At 59.5% G+C, this 16,461-nt stretch overlaps 1 protein-coding gene across 1 annotated transcript in view; it reads left to right on the top strand.

Annotated features, from left to right (window-relative positions):
* Positions 1-16,461, top strand: part of PLXNA4 (plexin A4) — a 420,485-nt gene that overhangs the window by 370,251 nt on the left and 33,773 nt on the right. The window contains exons 15-21 of the mRNA XM_062198967.1: positions 951-1,087; positions 2,089-2,253; positions 4,999-5,092; positions 5,358-5,597; positions 6,481-6,627; positions 7,148-7,382; positions 9,966-10,108. Of these exons, the coding sequence (XP_062054951.1) occupies positions 951-1,087; positions 2,089-2,253; positions 4,999-5,092; positions 5,358-5,597; positions 6,481-6,627; positions 7,148-7,382; positions 9,966-10,108 (1,161 nt within the window). The remainder of the gene's footprint in view (positions 1-950; positions 1,088-2,088; positions 2,254-4,998; positions 5,093-5,357; positions 5,598-6,480; positions 6,628-7,147; positions 7,383-9,965; positions 10,109-16,461) is intronic.

Below are 16,461 nucleotides of genomic sequence, written 5' to 3' on the forward strand. Positions count from 1 at the left end.
GCAAGCTGAAAGCTCCATGCTGGTGTTGAGACCAGGGTCCATGGGCAATGGTGCTGGGACCAGGGAGTCTGAGCCCATGGCTGTGTCTCCCCAGCCTGTGTGCCTTGAACCGGAGCTGGGCTTGTGCCAGGCGCTGGGCCTTCCCTTGCCCCTCCCCCACCCCACCTGGAGACATCCCCAGTTGGGGGTCTCTACTGGAGGGGGTGGTCTGCCTGCTCAGGGGAGCCCAGTGGTAGGACTCTGGGTGCTGAATTCTTCAAGGGGGAGATTGCCTAGGAGGGCCAGAGAAATCTTCATTTAAATGCAGATATGGGCTTCTCACCTGGGACGGAGGAAAGTTTTTCCATTAAAATGCTAATGAAAGAACAAACTGCGACCCCAAATCCCCAGCCGGCTCAGGCTGTTTCTGCCCTGCCCCCATCCCCAGCCAACGTCTCTCCTCCAGTCTGGCAGGTGCTGAGGGCAGGCCTGGAAAACCACTGTGTCTCTGCGTCTTCCGGCCGCTCCAGCCCCTGGGAGCCTGGCAGTGCTGGTGGTGGTGGTGGGGAACAGCTAGCTGGGAGGCCTGCGGAGGGGACAAGTCGCCTTCCCCTAGAGTGACAGGCTGTGGGGAGGCTGAGAAGCCGGGCTCTGGAGTCCAATCTGCCAGGCCACTTTCTGGCTGCGTGACCTTGGTACTTCCCATCCTCCACTCTGCCGTGAAGCCGGCGGTAACGCCCACTTTACAGAGGCCGGGCGCTGGAATCACAGGTTCGAGGCTGTGTGTCTGTCGCACAGCCCACACGGAGGGGATGCGTGCGTGCAGCCACCGTGATTCAGGTTCCTCATCCAGAGACGCCAGGCATGGCGCCGTGCCCAGCACAGCTTCCAGAAGGCAGCTCCGGGCAGGGGCCGCGAGAGGCTCCCTCCGCCCTGCCCCAGCTGGCTCAGGCCCATCCTCTCCTACACAGACGCTGACTCTCTCAGACCTGAAGCCCAGCCGGGGACCCATGTCCGGGGGCACCCAGGTGACCATCACGGGCACCAACCTGAATGCGGGCAGCAACGTCGTGGTGATGTTTGGGACCCAGCCCTGCCTCTTCCACAGGTAACCCTCAGCACGCTGGCTCTGGCAGGTGCACCCCCAGGGCGGGCGATAGGGGTCACAGAGAGTGGAGTGGGGCTGCCTACTTCCTCCTCCCTCTTAGAGGGAGGATTTGAGCTCTCCCTGGAGCCCTGCGGCCTCCCCCTACCCCTTTCCTGGAGGAGCCCAGTCACGCTGCTGCCACCACCTAGCCCTGGTGACCCTGTAGCGCCCAGGATGTGCCACAGAACCAGGAATCTGCAGCTACAGCCCACTCCTGGGAGCCAGTTGGCACTGCTGAGAGCTGGTGAGAGCGGCACTAGGAACTGTTGCCCTCCCCTGTCCCATGGCCCAACCCTAGAGGGTGCATCTCCCATGAGCCAGGAGTCCAGGGCAGTAGGAGCAGCGAGGCAGGAAGTGCGCGCAGCCAAGGGCTCTCGGGGCTGTGGCCGAGATGCCCCTCAGCTGGCCAGACAGCCCATTCCCAGGGAGGTGTGCCGAGAGCCGGGACAGATCTGAAGTCAGCCCAGGCCAGGCTCTGCGTTGGTACTGAAGAAGACCACTCAGGACTGTGGCGACAGGGGAGAGAGCTCAGGCTCGATTCTGAGTGCAACTAACCCAGCAAGGAGTGTCTGGCCAGTGAGCAGAGTGAGAGGGTCAGGGCATGGAAAACCACTCAGAGGACACAGCAAGAGTAGGGGGGTTCTTGCTGAAGACAGACCAGGGGGATCAGCTATCACGGGTGAAGATGGGGGATTCCCACCAAACTGCACAGGAATCTCGCTAAATGCAGCGTTGTGTGGTCCCAAGATCAGCCCAAGGGTGAGGCTTTGCTGGAAAGCAGAGGAGCCTGTCTCAAGTGTGGCAAAGCAGAGAATCCTTGCCATGGGCGCCGGAGCCGTACATCTACAGAGGCTCAGTGGTTGCCCGGGAGGGTGCCGGGAGGGGGCGTGGGAGGGCCCTGACCCCAGACCCCCACCCTCCTCAGCCCCTGGGAGCCCAGTGCTCTGCCTTGCCCCCTGCAGGCGGTCCTCCTCCTCCATCGTCTGCAACACCACCTCCTCGGAGGACGTGCTGGCGATGAAGGTGACGGTGCAGGTGGACAGGGCCAAGATCCGCCAGGACCTGGTCTTCCAGTACGTGGAGGACCCCACCATCGTGCGGATTGAGCCCGAGTGGAGCATCGTCAGGTAGGCGCTGCCCCAACCTCCACGCCTCGGGGTCCCTGCTGCCCCTGCCTTCTCCAGAACCCAGGATCCCTGCGCTGGAGACTGAGGACCTGGAGTTTTGGCTCTAGGCACTTCTCAAGCGGAAGACTTTGCTTGGCACAGGAACTGGCTGGGAGGCCACACCCCAATCGGCAGGAACTCCACTCCCCCACGTCGAGGGCTGGTGGGTGGGCTGTGCCGAGTGTCTCCATCCCTCCACAGTGCCAGTTCTACTCCCCTCAATCTCACTTCTGGGTGTATCAGCTAGAACTCTGGGCCTGCTTTCAGGCTGATGGAGGTGAGAGAATGGGTGTGGTCAGGGCCACTGGGGAGGAAGCCACACGTCCTGACCACCGAGGTCCGGTGTGGGTCCCTGCACGTGTCCCCGGAGCCTCTGCCGGCCTGTGTCATGGCGTGCCCTCTGCTTGCTTGTACACACTCCTCCTTGCCCCCACTGCCGGCTCAGGGGCAGAGCTCGGGTCTTGCTCCTTGCTCCTTCCCCAGGGCCCTGGGTGCATGTCCCAGAAGACAGGCACCACCATGGCAGGGAGCTGGGCCCTTCAGTCATGTGGCTGGCTCGGGCACTCAGCTTGGGCATGTTGCAAACCCTGCCTGGGCCTCTGGCTCTCCACTGTCTGGCGTGGGACCTCCGGGCCCATGGGGTGGAGCAGCTGATGGCCGAGATGGAGCTGCAGGCAGACAGCAGGCCCTGGGGGGTGCGTGGGATGCCATGGGGAGACCAGGGGCCACCTGGAGAAGCCCAACCAGGGCCTGGGGCCAGAAGGAACAGGCTCAGCCGAATGCCACTGCTTAAGGGCCCTTAAAAAGTTAGCTCACCTGCTGGGGCCAGGCTCCCTCATCTGTCAACTCGGGCACAGAACAGCTGAGAAGTGAGATGCAGGCAGGCAGCACAGCTCCTGGCTCAGCTCTTTCCTCACCCCCTGTGAGTCCTGTTTCCCCTCTGTGCCAGCTCTGCAGTGCCTGGGACCGGGGGAGCCAGTGGGGAGACCACGAAGAAGGGTCTCCACAGGCTGGGGCAGGGGGCAGCCAAGGGGGAACAATTGTAAGACTCCTGGCCAGGGCCGAATCTGGCCCGGCACCTGCTTTTGTAAATAAAGTTTTATTGGCATTGGGCCAAGCTGTATGGTCTGTAGCGGCTTCCTCACTGTAGCAGCAGAGCTGAGGACCTGCGACAGGGACCATATGGCCTGCAAAGCCTGAAATATTTACTCTCTAGCCCTTTGCAGCAAGAGTTGGCCACCCCCTGCCTTAAGCCCAAAGGAAAGGCAGCTTTGCCTGTGGAGTTGAGCACTGGTTGTTCTCAACAGTGGCTCGATGCTAGAAGCTGTAGCCATGGTCTTAAAGCAGATGGAGACCGTGAGGTGCAGAGAGGGGAAAGTAGAACAGGACTTGACCCCAGGGCCCGGTAAGATGAGGAGGTTGACAGACCCCACCCCCCACCCCGCTCCTCTGCAGCTGTCCGAGGCATCCAGAGCAGGGTCTCCTTCAGTTCTTCCTCGTATCACTGTGCCAGAAACGGGCGTCTTCCCTCCTGGCCCGCGGCGGCCATCCGTGCGCCACGCTCACGTCAACTGGGAGGTTGGAGACTCACGCTGGGTCTGCCAGCCAGCTCCAGCGTGTCTGCAGAGGTTACGGGAGGCAGGGTGGGCTCTGCACGTGGCGTGACTTGCTTACAAGCCACTTGGGTCGCCAAGGATCAGTGGTGGTGGCTGCTTGGCTGTGTGTCGGAGGCCTGGGGAGACAGCTGGACACCAGGAGCTCACTGGCAGAGGAGCCGCTCTGGGTTTCATAGGAACCTTCCTACATGCACGTGCGCATGCGTGTGTGTGTGTGTGTGTGTGTGGAAGGGGAGAGGGAAATAACTGGGGACAGAGGGATAGATGGGTAGAGATGCATGTGGGTGTGGGCACCAGGGTTCTTCACCCACCAGCCTGAGAAGCCATGAGCTCTCGGGGCCCTGTTTCAGGTAGTAGGATTCTTCACAAGGATGCCCAGGTAGTTGGGGAATCTGATCATTCCTTGCTTTCCTCTGGGCAGCCCCTAAGAAGGGTCCAGCCCAGGAACTGCCCCCACTCCGCACTGGCCTCCCAGTGTGTCCTGAGCCCTCCCACCGGTGGTCCTGTGCCACCCCGGGGCAGGAGGCCTGAAGCCTGGAGCATGTCACATTTGCACTCCTGGAGGAGGTTCCTGAGAGCCCGATCTCTCTGCCTCTCCTGAACCAAACCTCAGCCTGGGGAAGTCTCCAGTATGGAAACCTGGGGCGAGGCTGCTCTCGATTCCTGGGGGCTCTGGTGGGGCGATCGAGAGCGAGGCTCCCACTAGGCCAAGGCTAATGTGAGCCCAGTTCTGAGAGCCTTGAGGGCTGAGGCTGGCGGGGAGAGAAACAGGGGTAGCAGAGAAGCAGCTGGCCCAGGTCAGCAGGCCTGCAAGGGCCAAGGGGCTGGGCTGTCCCCTGGGTCTCCGCAAGGTGTCTACACTGCGAGCTCAGCATGGAACAAAAGAGTCCTGGTCCTCACTGTGCTCCCCTTGGCGTGGGAGACCTCATCCTTATTGTCATGCAGCGGCTTCCCGTCATTCCTGTGACCGTGACCATGACGCTTGGTCATCATTGTCCTTCCTACAGCTCAGCTCGCTTCCCCCGCGCCCTCTGTTCAGCGCCACTGTTTTCTGTCCCCGTCTCTCACACACCTCCTTTTTTCTTGGCAGTGGAAACACACCCATCGCCGTCTGGGGCACTCACCTGGACCTCATCCAGAACCCCCAGATCCGTGCCAAGCACGGCGGGAAGGAGCACATCAATGTGAGTCGGGGGTGGGCGGGCCTCATGGGGGGCTGCCCCCTCGCTCAGGCAGGCCTCCCCGAATGCACTATGACCCACTGCCTATGGCCCCCAGTCACTGCTACGCTTGCCACGGGCAAAGCTGGAGCAGGTGCCAGCTACAGCTCTGGCTGTCGTATCCATGAGCCTCCTGCACTGGCCCCTTGCCGTGTGGACAGGGCCCCGGGGTGTGCACACGAGGCATGGAGAGCCACAGCATCTCCCTTCCCTCTGGCTCCTCCCCCAGGTCTGTGAGGTCCTGAATTCTACTGAGATGACGTGCCAGGCTCCAGCCCTCGCCCTGGGCCCTGACCACCAGTCGGACCTCACTGAGCGGCCCGAAGAGTTTGGTTTCATCTTGGACAATGTCCAGTCCCTGCTCATCCTCAACAGAACCAACTTCACCTACTACCCCAACCCCGTGTTTGAGGCCTTCGGTCCCTCCGGGATCCTGGAGCTCAAGCCTGGCACACCCATCATTTTGAAGGTGAGTGCTAGGGCGGGGGGTATGGGGAGGGCTCCTGCCAGGCCTCCTGACCGGTGTCCCTGGCAGACGCTGGACTGCATGTGACACACACACACTCTGAGTTTGTATTGGAAGAAAATTCAACACAGGCCAGGGCTGTCTAGGGCAGCAGGTGCACCAAGGCCACTGGACTCCCAAGCTTCTGTCCTCAGAACCCAGGGGCTGGGAGGTCAGAGGCGCACGCTGCGTCTGCCTGTGCGGCCGCTGGCAAACCACCACACGGGTTCTCCTTGGAGCGCGGGTTGCAAATTAATTTTCACTCCTCTGATCGTTTGGTAGTGACTGCCTGCAGCTCAGTGGGGAGAGGCCGCTGAGTCTGCATTTGGGACCAGCTGAAAAGACTTATCTTTGATTGTCAGCTTCCTACTGGGAGGAAGGGAGAAGGGTAGTGTGCATGCTGCTCTTGGTCTATTTTCTGTTACTATCACAGAATACCCGAACCTGGGTACTTAAAAAGCCAAGAGGTTTACAGAGCACACAGCTTTGAAGGCTGCCAGCCCAAACAGCACGGCACCAGCTCTGACAAGAGCCCCCTGGCTACATCTCAAGAGAGCAGCCTGCTTGGGAGGGAAAAAGCACCTGCCAGACAGGAAGCCAGACCCTGGGGAGGGGACAGTGCTGACCCCTCGTAGGCCACCGGTTAAGTTGGCTGCCTTGGGGACCGAGCCCCCAACACAGGAACATTGCAGGGAGTGGGGTGGGGCAAACCCCATGGGCCAAGGGTGCTGGGGACCCACTCCTGCAGGAGGGACTTCCGGGGCAGGGAGGGGGCGGCCTGGCAGCCAGCCAGTAGCCGTGGGCCTGACTCTGGATTGGAGACCAGGGCTTTCCTGTGTGTATTCAGGGCAAGAACCTGATCCCGCCGGTGGCCGGGGGCAACGTGAAGCTGAACTACACCGTGCTGGTCGGGGAGAAGCCGTGCACTGTGACCGTGTCGGACGTGCAACTGCTCTGCGAGTCCCCCAACCTCACCGGCAGGCACAAAGTGATGGTGAGGCTGGCCGACCCCGGTCCTGGGTGGCACAGGCAGGCGCAGGGTGTGAGTGGCACAGCTCCATCCCCACTCACCCCACACCCCGGGTCTCTCTTCTGTAGCACCTTCCCTCCATACTGGCTGGTGCAACAGGAAAGGCAAAGCCAAGCAGCATTAAGCCATGGGCAGCAGCGTATCTGGTAGACCAGAAGGCTTCCCAGGGGATGGCTGCCGCTGGCCTGGCCCGTGCCTCAGTTCTCCATCCTGACAGTGGGGATGGCTTAGGTCTTGGGGCACCGATCACTGATGTCACGCCAGTCCTGTTAGGTCCCCTGGGAAGACAACGATGCTAGGTCCCAGCTAGAGGGTGGCCTCTCCTGGCCGAGCCCTCCTCAGGCCCCCAGCGACAAGGGTCCTCCCTGGCATCTGGTCCTCATCCCGCCTCGGCCAGCAGTTCTCTGATTGGCATGCCACTGCTCCTGGCCTGCTGTGCCCCACCCCCACCGCCCGCTCCCTCTCGCCCTGCGTGTCACCCCAGGCCCGTGTCGGAGGCATGGAGTACTCCCCAGGGATGGTGTACATCGTGCCCGACAGCCCGCTCAGCCTGCCCGCCATCGTCAGCATCGCCGTGGCCGGCGGCCTGCTCATCATCTTCATCGTGGCCGTGCTCATCGCCTACAAGCGCAAATCTCGCGAGAGCGACCTCACCCTGAAGCGGCTGCAGATGCAGATGGACAACCTGGAGTCCCGCGTGGCCTTGGAGTGCAAGGAAGGTAGCGAGTGGCCGGGTGTCCACAGCCGTGTGCGTGTGCCTCTCACACACAAGCCAGCAGGCTGGGCAGCAGGGGGCGGTGCTGCCTCTGCTCTGGCCTTGACCTGTGACTTAGACCCAGCCCACACCCCTGCAGGCCACCCCCTGGGCGGCACCAGAGGAGGCTAAGGCCTCCCAGCCGCTCCCCAAGGTGTCAGGCCGGGATCAGCCTCTGGCCCCAGCTTCCTGGCTGAGCAGGGGCCCACGCTGTCCTGGAGGGGAGCCGTGGGGCGCGTTCACATGTCACATGCAAGCCACCCTCAGCTCCAGTCTTCTAGCCGGAAGGACAGGCTGCAGGGCTGGTGGGTGGTTTGGAAGGAAGAGCATTTCACAATTTGTATTTAAAAAATGGCAGACACCACCATCAGGCGAGATCCCACGGAGGAAGCCTGGTGCTGGCTTTTGTCACCCGCAGGACATCAATCCCTGGGTCACCCTGGGAGGAGCCGGGCCCGGCTGTCCGCTGGCTCCCGGGGTAACTCCCGCATTGTACCTGGGCTCCGGGGAAGCCGTGGCCCTTTCTGATGGGGCAGCGGCTCTGCTCCGTCCCCTGTCTGCACCCTTCAGCTGTCAACACAGCCTCTGCCTGGTGGGACTGTTAATTACTGCCTTTTATTATATTTACGCTGCTTAATTTTTTCTCCGCAATGTACTCTTCCCTCTAATTAGGTGTAGTGATTAGAATCTCTTTTATGTGTGGCAGGCACGAGCCTTTGAATGTTGGAGGCTCTTGGTGACTTAAAGGAACGCTGCAGATGGATAAAAAGCCAGCTCCCTCCTCCTCCGCCCAGCCAGCTGAGCACCCCAACTGGGAGGATCCCACCCAGGCAGGGGGACGCTGAGCCCCCTCCAGAAGGTTCCTAGGGAGGGAGGATTCAGCAGCCAGACAGGAGCCCAGCTCCCGAGGGTCCGAGTGGCTGCTGGCCCTGGCAGAGCTGTGCTTCCTGGGTCGGGAGAGGGAGTGGACAGCAAAGCCCCTGCAGGGTTAGCCATGGACGTTCTTTCCGGGGTGTCCAGAGCTGGTTTCTGGTCATGGCCCAGAGGGCTTTACTGTTAGCCAGGGTGCCGCCCATACCCACAGTCTCAGGACACCCAGCCCGAGCTTTTAACACGTAAGCGCACACGTGAGCATGAGCCCTTTCATACCCACACACTTCCTGACACCTTCACACGTGGGTGTGCTCACAACACTGTCACGCCCGACACACACACACATACCATCATATACTCAGAGAGTCTCACACTCGGATAAGTGCATCCATGTTCAGACACGTACTCCCACGTTTCCCACACACACACACACACACACACACCTTCGTGGTCCTCATTCTGGACATGCGCAGTGTTTGGGGGCTTTTGGTGACAGTGCGTGCTGCAAAGGCCTGCTGTCTCCCCATTCGCACGCATGCACACTCACAGTAGTGTCCGTTCCACGCGGCACACTGGCGTTCTGCCTTCAGCGTCACACTCCATGAGAAGAACCCCGGTGTCCGAGTGACTGGAGCAGCAGGAGGGTGTACCGGTCTTGCCTGGTGTCCCGCTCCTGTCCCCCTCTGACCTCTTGCACACAAAGGCTTGGAGCCCGGCCTGGGGCAGAGAGGTCAAAGTGCAGGGCTGGCTTCTGCTCACAGCTCCTGGGGCCTCCGTGTCCTGTTCACGTGGTCATCACAGCCCTCTGGGTGCTGGCCTTGTATTTCCAGGTTCCTACAGCCACCCTGGGCTTGCGAATCCCTTCTGAGCCCACAGCTTATTTTTTGCCTGTTCTTGAATTCATGTCACTAGCAAGAAGCATTGGCTGGTCAGCATCCTCAGGCCACTCTTTGCCAGTGTGGGTGGCACTTGTTACATATGCATGAGCACAGGCACCAGGGAGAAAGGCAGAGCAGGAGAGGGCTGGGCGCCCCGCCTCTGAGGACCTCCCGCGTCGAGGGTGGCTCCCGGAGGAGGATGTGCCCAGGCCAGAATGCAACAGCAGCATAGGCAGAGCTATGGAACAATCCCAGGCTGCACTGCGCACGGGGCTTTCCCAGAGGCCAGCTAGGATCTTGAAACTGTCCATCACGAGGCCTGAGCCGCCTCCACAGAGTCCAGATGCAGATCGTAACCTCCCGTTAGTGGTGTCACCTTGAGGTTGGAAGGGCAAAGCCAAATCCCCTTTGGAGGGCTGGCGGCCCAAGGGAGCTGCCTGGGGCAGAACGGGGCCTTCCATTGGCTTCCTTTATCAGAAGACAATGCTGGGAAACCCTCAGGAAGACTCTCCCTTGTTCCCTGTCACTCCCCAGCATCTTTTGCAAACCCAAGCCTTTCATCTTCAGGAGAACTGTCCGTGTCCCAGCACAGATCTGTGGACAGGGCCACCCACCCTCCACACTTTGTCCCACGCTAATGCCATTCACCCCAGCTGCTTACACAGCTATGTCATCACTCCTGGTGGCCCCTTGCCCACGTCTCCTTGGTGCCGTGCTGAGGGCTGTGAGCGTTGTGACATGGGGCAGCCTCCTGGGCAGCCTCATCCAGCCGTCCCACAGTCTTCTCCTCACTCCAGCTTTCGCCGAGCTGCAGACGGACATCCATGAGTTGACCAGTGACCTGGATGGAGCCGGGATCCCCTTCCTGGACTACAGAACCTATACCATGAGGGTGCTGTTCCCAGGAATAGAAGACCACCCCGTGCTCCGGGACCTCGAGGTGAGACGCCGTGCCCCTGGCCGATGGAAGAGCAGGGCGTGAGAGTGTTGACCGTGCCACCCAGCCCCTCATCCAGAGGGGAGCAGGCTGAGCTCGGGGAGGGGTTGCAATTTTGCCCAAGCTCCTGCAGCACAAGCCACCTTCCCTGGAAGAGGTAGGGCCCAGCTGTCGACGCTGGGACAGACAAGTGAGTGGAGCTTTGTGTCCCAAGCGCCATGGGAGCTGAGGACCCTCTCCTGGGGGAACTGTACATATACACAGGGAGAAGAGAGCTGGGAGATAGTTTTAGAATTCATGGACCCTTGTGTAAAAGCTGCAGTATGTGAGATTTTAACACATAGTGGCTACTTGGTAAGTGTGCAAGGGATTTTACCTCCTGGTGCTTAGCTGGGGAAGGTGAGTGGGACATAGGGAAGGGAGGTGGCAGTGGGAATGATTAAAATGTAGCTGTCTTTCCTACCAGCAGGAAGCTCATCTCCCGAACACTTTATTCTACGTACTGTCTAGCGTGGTAGCTGGCTTGTGCATACATTCATATTACGCTTTGTTCCGAACAGGCTTTGGAATGGCTTAAAAAGATAAAAACCAGAGAAAAGTGGAACATATAAATGAGGAAACCAGAGTAAAACCATCCTCATAAGGGATAATTACTTTTAGTCGACTGCTGCTCGGGTCCTGGTGCAGTTTTAAACGCTCTGCACGCGTTCATTCCTTCATTTAACTTCCCGAGAACCCCGTGAAGTAGGTCAACTCCTTCCACAGGTGGTGAGAGTGTGGGGCCAGAGAGGTTCAAGGGTTGTCTTGGGCCCCGCACGGCTGCTGGGGGTGGGGCCAGGATCCGGGTATAGGAAGTTAGACCCCAAAGTCCTCGTTCCCCAGAGCAAGCCTGTGCCCCGGCCTCTGGGTGTGAGGTCAGCGGCCTGCCCTGCAGCTCTGGAGTCTGGTTAGGATGGGTTCACGATCTGCACCAAGGCCACAGTGGGAACCACGATGAATCCCACGCATCACCTGGTCCATAAGATGGAAACAGACCCGTTGTCAGGAGCTGGGGGTCCTGCAGGTACCGATGCCCCAGGGAGTGCGGACTAGGGCTCCCCAGGGGGTTGTGGTAGGCTGTGCCTCCTCCCAGCAGACACCACAGATTCACAGGGACATTTGTGGTAGGGACGCTTCCTCACCCTGGCCTGCTGAACGCAGTGTGTGTGTGTGTGTGTGTGTCTGTAGTGAGGGCCTGGGCCTTGCTGCCTGGAAGAGGCCCCCTGACTGCTGGCTGATAAACAGCACAGGGGCTTTGAGAGGCTGTGCGTCCTCGCTGACAGTGACACAGCTTCTCTGTCTACGGACGCGTGTGTGCACGGATCCATGCACGCACCGTGGATGCCACAGAAATGCCAGGTGTCTCCTGACACTTGTCTACTCAGGGCTCTTCTCCCCGGCTTTGCTCCTCTCCCGCATTCCCTCTATTTTTTTTTTTTGTTCCTTTCTTCTTCTCTCCAACCTCACCTTTATTTGCATCAAAATACCAGGGTTCTTAGGGAGTCCTGCCAGTTCCTGGTTAGTCTTCCGAGGGGATAGGACATGATGTGTGTGTGTGTGTGTGTGTGTGTGTGTGTGAGAGAGAGAGAGAGAGAGAGAGAGAGAGAGAGAGGGAGGGAGGGAGAGAGGGAGAGAGATTGGGTGTGCAGGCTGTGCCCCAGGCATGCAGGAAGTTGTGAATGAATATGCACATGTCTGTGTGTCTGCCTGCACTGGGGTGGAACTGGCAGTGCGTGGAAGGGAAATCACGTTTGAAGACATCCTTACGCCCGTCTGTGGATTGCGTGGAGGGCAAACTATGTAGGAATTCAAGAGAGCAATTCTACTTCTCTCCCTGGTTCAAAATCCCAAGTCTAAGTCGATTTCTTCTAAGGTTGTCATTTTACACTGGATTTTTCTAAGAGCGTGTGGAAGCCGGGCCCCTTGTAGGCCAGCCTGCATACGTGGGGGCAGGCTGAGGTCAGCCACCTGCCACGCACATGGTTCTGCTGCTGGACACAAGCGCATACTGCCGCACTGTTTTCCACACCATTCCTGGCCTGGATCACACACCACACTATGTTCCCACACAGGGGTGCCTATCCCTCGCTTGGAACCATCTGTCCTGTGACTTTCCTGAGGGGCTTGTATCTCCATAGATCCTCAGGATCTGGGCTCTGACTTGGCCCTGACTTGGCGCACACCCAGAGGCTGCCCAGGATGAGTGGAGTGGAGTTGTCTAGGGTTGGAACAGGGTGAGCTGTGGGTCTGTCCTCTTGTGGATGGTTGTGCAGGTTGGGTACTGCATCACCCAGAGTGGTCCAGGGCATGACCTGCCTCACTGTACACGACAGCTCTGATCACCAGGACTGGTGTGCAGACGACTCCTCTCGCTGTCCCGGACCACACCAGGCCCCTCGCCGAGGGCCTCCCGCCCAGTGGCACTGCTCGGGAGCTCCCTCTAGGATCTAGGATGAGGATGCCTGTTGCCCAGAGTCCCTGCCCAGCCAGCTGGGCTCAACAAGCACGAGCATCCTACATGTCCCCCTGAACAGAACCTCCCTCCCCCTGCCCTGGGCCCACGTGCCGCGTTCTCTACCAAGTGAGGACCCCACCCCACCCCCATCCAGGACACTCACAAGGCCCTCTGGGGTCACAGAATGAGTGACACAAAGCCCTCCCTCTGCCCAGAAGGCTGCTAGAGCCATTGCTGAGTGTGGTCTCCGAGAACCACTGGCTCCGTGGAGACACGGTCCATCCTCAAGGACTAGGTGGACACACACAAGGGCTCGCACGGAGCTGCACCAGCCGAGAGTTCCCAATGCCCCAGCAGCCTTCACAGGGTGTTGGGGACTCACCCTCCGGGAATCGGGTCAGCGGCTCCGGGTATCACCTGGCCCATCCTGTGTTTCTCCCAAGATGCTCTCCGTCGACCCATAGCCCATCCCACTCCAACCCTAGACGACTCCTATGGTTCACACTGTGAGTGAACAGTGTCCTCCTTTGGTGCCTGATGATCTCCCCCCCCAACCCCGGCCCCCAACATGAGTACCCTCTGATTTCTTTGTCCTTATCCAAAGGGGAAAGTGACCCCAGCCTCCTGCTCACCAAGCGGTCAACAGTCAACTTCCCCAGGGTCCCTGGGTAGGGAGCCCACAGGAGCACTGCTTGCCACACCCAGGCTGTGAACCAAGCAAGTTAGACCACTTAAAAGGCGCGCCTGTTTAAACATTTGCGTAAAGGATGCTTAACATAGCGTGTACCGCTGCACCCATCTTTAAGTCCGTGGTCCCATGGCGTGAAGTTCTTCATGTTGTGTACGACCCTTGGCACCATCCACCCCAGAACATTATCTTCTTTCCAAATGGAAACTTGGTCTCCCTTGAACAAGAACCCGCCTCTGCCACTCCATTCGACCCTGCGGCCACCCCTGTACTCTATCTATCAAGGGACTGTTCCGGGCTCTCGTGAAAGTGGTCACACAGCGCTTGTCCTCTGGTCCTGGCCTCTTTCCCTTGCCATCCTGTTCTGCAGGCTCACCAATGTTGCCGCACGTCTCAGAGCTGTGTGGCTGTAAGGCTGTGTGGTTGGGCCACCCTCTGTTTCTCCATGCCTCCATCTGGGCACCCGGGAGCCCTGGCACTTGCTGGCTGTGTCCAGCGAGTTGTAGCAAAGGTTGGTGTGCAGCTAGCTGTTCAAGCCCTCGCTTCCAGGTCTTGTAGGTACCTGCCCAGACCATGTGGGTTTTTTCAGTCCCAGTAAACTCACTAACTGTGTGTGGACGGAGAGCAACTTTGACTGCCACCCCTGGGCCTGGGGCTAGGGGAGCCGGGGATCTTACTGGATCACCGAACTCTGGTTTGTTTGCTCCCAGCCCACTCTTGCCTGCAGAAGAGTTGCTCCCGCTTGGCATTCTGAGCGTGGACACAATCCGAGGACCTGCTCGCCTAAAGCAGTGTCTCCCAGCTCTCAGCTCCCACTGCTCCGGCCTTCCTGGAGGGTGGATCTCCACCAGGCCCTCTCCCAGACCACAGTCCTGGGACTGTCTGCTCCCTGCCTCCTGCCCTGAGCCCAGAACACCAGCCGCTCAGTCGTGACAGGCGTAAATGTCCCACAACCTTCTGTGACCTTGGGCTTTCTCCGGCTACCTCTGTCTTCCACAGCCGGCCACGGCAGACACCATTTAGTGGTGTGGCTGTGGCAGGCCATGTGCCGCAGGCTCTTTACTGGCTGTCTCTTCCAGGCTGTGGGGCAGCCCCAGGAGCTGACAGAAGGAACTTGGGCCAGCTGCCCTGGTTCATAGCCTGGCTCTGACGCTTCTCTGCCTTGGGGTGCCAAGAAGGCTCCCTCCCCCTTGGGAACCCTGGGGTTGCACCAGGCCCCGCCTCCTGGGGTGCTGTGTGGATGAAGTGGGCCAGTATGTCTGCAGCACACAGAACAGTACTCGGCACGAAGCCTGTAGAGTAATAACCGTATCTGGAGCTTCACCACTCTCAAGCGTGGTCTGAAAGTAGTAAGTGGGAAATTCCAGAAATAAATAACTTGTACATTATCTTAGATAACCTTTATTGTAGTGTATGTTGCAATTGTCCTATTTTATTATTTGTTATTATTCTCTGTGCCTATTTTGTAATTTTATCATAGGGTCGCCATATAGGAAAACACATAGGCTAAACAGGGTTTGGAAGGAGCCAAAGTTTCAGGCACCTGCATAGCATCTTGGCGTGGGCCCCTTTGGGTACGGGCACCACTGGGATCACCTTCGGTTTGCCGAGGGGGCGGAGTCTGCTAAGGGTTCAGCAGTGGGAAATGGCTGCAATAGAAATCCCCATGCAGGGCCCTTGGGAGATCGGACTCCCCACTAAGCCCCCAGCCTTCCCCCTGCCCTCCACTGCCCCTCCCCGGGGGAGGAGCCCTGCTCCTGACCTCAGAGGTCACTACTTCCAGGCGGACTTTCTCAGTGAACTTTGTGCTTTGTCAGAAGGACACAAGCAAACTGGCCGCGGAGGACACCAAGAACGACCCCTAGGCAGATGTCCAGCCGCAGCCACGTACGGGGCAGAGCGTTCCAGCTCCCCCTGCGCCCTCCGCCAGCCACAGCCACTCCACAGTCGCCCCCTTTCTAGCACACTGACTGCTTTGTCTGCCCTTAGGTTTGAAGGACAGACAGCGACTGTCTGCTGGTTCACTCTCCGAGTGCCGAGGCTGGGAGCTCCATCCTGGGTGGCAGGGACCCACCTGCTTGAGCCGTGAGCACCGCCTCCCGGAGTTCCTCCTTAGCAGGAACTGGGAGTTAGGAGCAGAGCTGGGATTCAAGCCCAAGCACTGACATAGGATGGAGACGTCCCCCCGTGTCTCAGCCATGGGGCCCGACACGCACCCCTCACCCATTTTTGAAATCTTTATTTAAAAGGCGTTCTATAGAGACCGCCCCTTTAGTGTCACTTTCTTCATTCACTGCGTTTGCAAGATTCGAAGATCATTCCTTCTTGTTCCTGTGCGGTCTCCCATTGGGTGGGATGTCCCACAGTCCCTCAGCCCACTGGCTGGGCAACTGGGGCTCCCCGGTGTGGGCCACCCCACCGTGACCCATGCTGCCTTGTGCGCTGCCGCCGCCATCAGAGGGGCAGCCCGTGTGTCCAGCTCCAAGGCCGACTCATGTTTGCTGGGGTGAGGGCCCCGCCCTGTGAGGCTCTCCCAACAGACCATGGGGCAGGAAGATCAAGCCATCTTCTCGCCCTTTTCCCTGGCGGGAGCAGGCTCTCAAAAAGGGTTCTAGAGTTAGGGAGTGTGCTGGACCCCTCTGGGACCAGCTCTCCCCTTTCTCAGGTCCTAGGAGGGCCCCCCCCCCCAGAAAAAGAAAGGGACTCACCCAGGCTCACACAGCATGGTGATGTCAGAGCCCACATGGAGCCCACAAGTCCTGACAGGACCCACAGTGGGCGCTGGGCTAGCTGGAGGCTCAGACCTGGCTGTTCGTCAGCCAGGGTGCACAACACAGCACCCCGACCTCCCAGGGGTCCCCATGGGGGGCTGTGAGGGTGGGTTTGCCAGACCCCAGATCCCCATCCACTCTGCATCATCACCAGGGAAGAGCTGAGGCCGCAGAGCCTGGCAGAAGTGAGTTCAATCCCAGCATGGCCATTTACTCTTGGTGTGGCATTCTCTCCCTGCCTCGGCTGATTCTTCTCCAAGGCAGAGGCAGTGCCGTGTCCCCAGGGCTCCATGGAGACAAAGTGGGTGCTTGGCACGGCAGTGGCCTTGATGAGGGCTGGCCTCAGCCAGGCAGGCTGTGGCAGGTGCAGCAGGTGAGAGGCAGAGTGGGAGGAGCGTCGCAG

This window comes from Lepus europaeus, chromosome 1, assembly GCF_033115175.1.
Source record: "Lepus europaeus isolate LE1 chromosome 1, mLepTim1.pri, whole genome shotgun sequence".
Classification (NCBI taxonomy): Eukaryota; Metazoa; Chordata; class Mammalia; order Lagomorpha; family Leporidae; genus Lepus; species Lepus europaeus.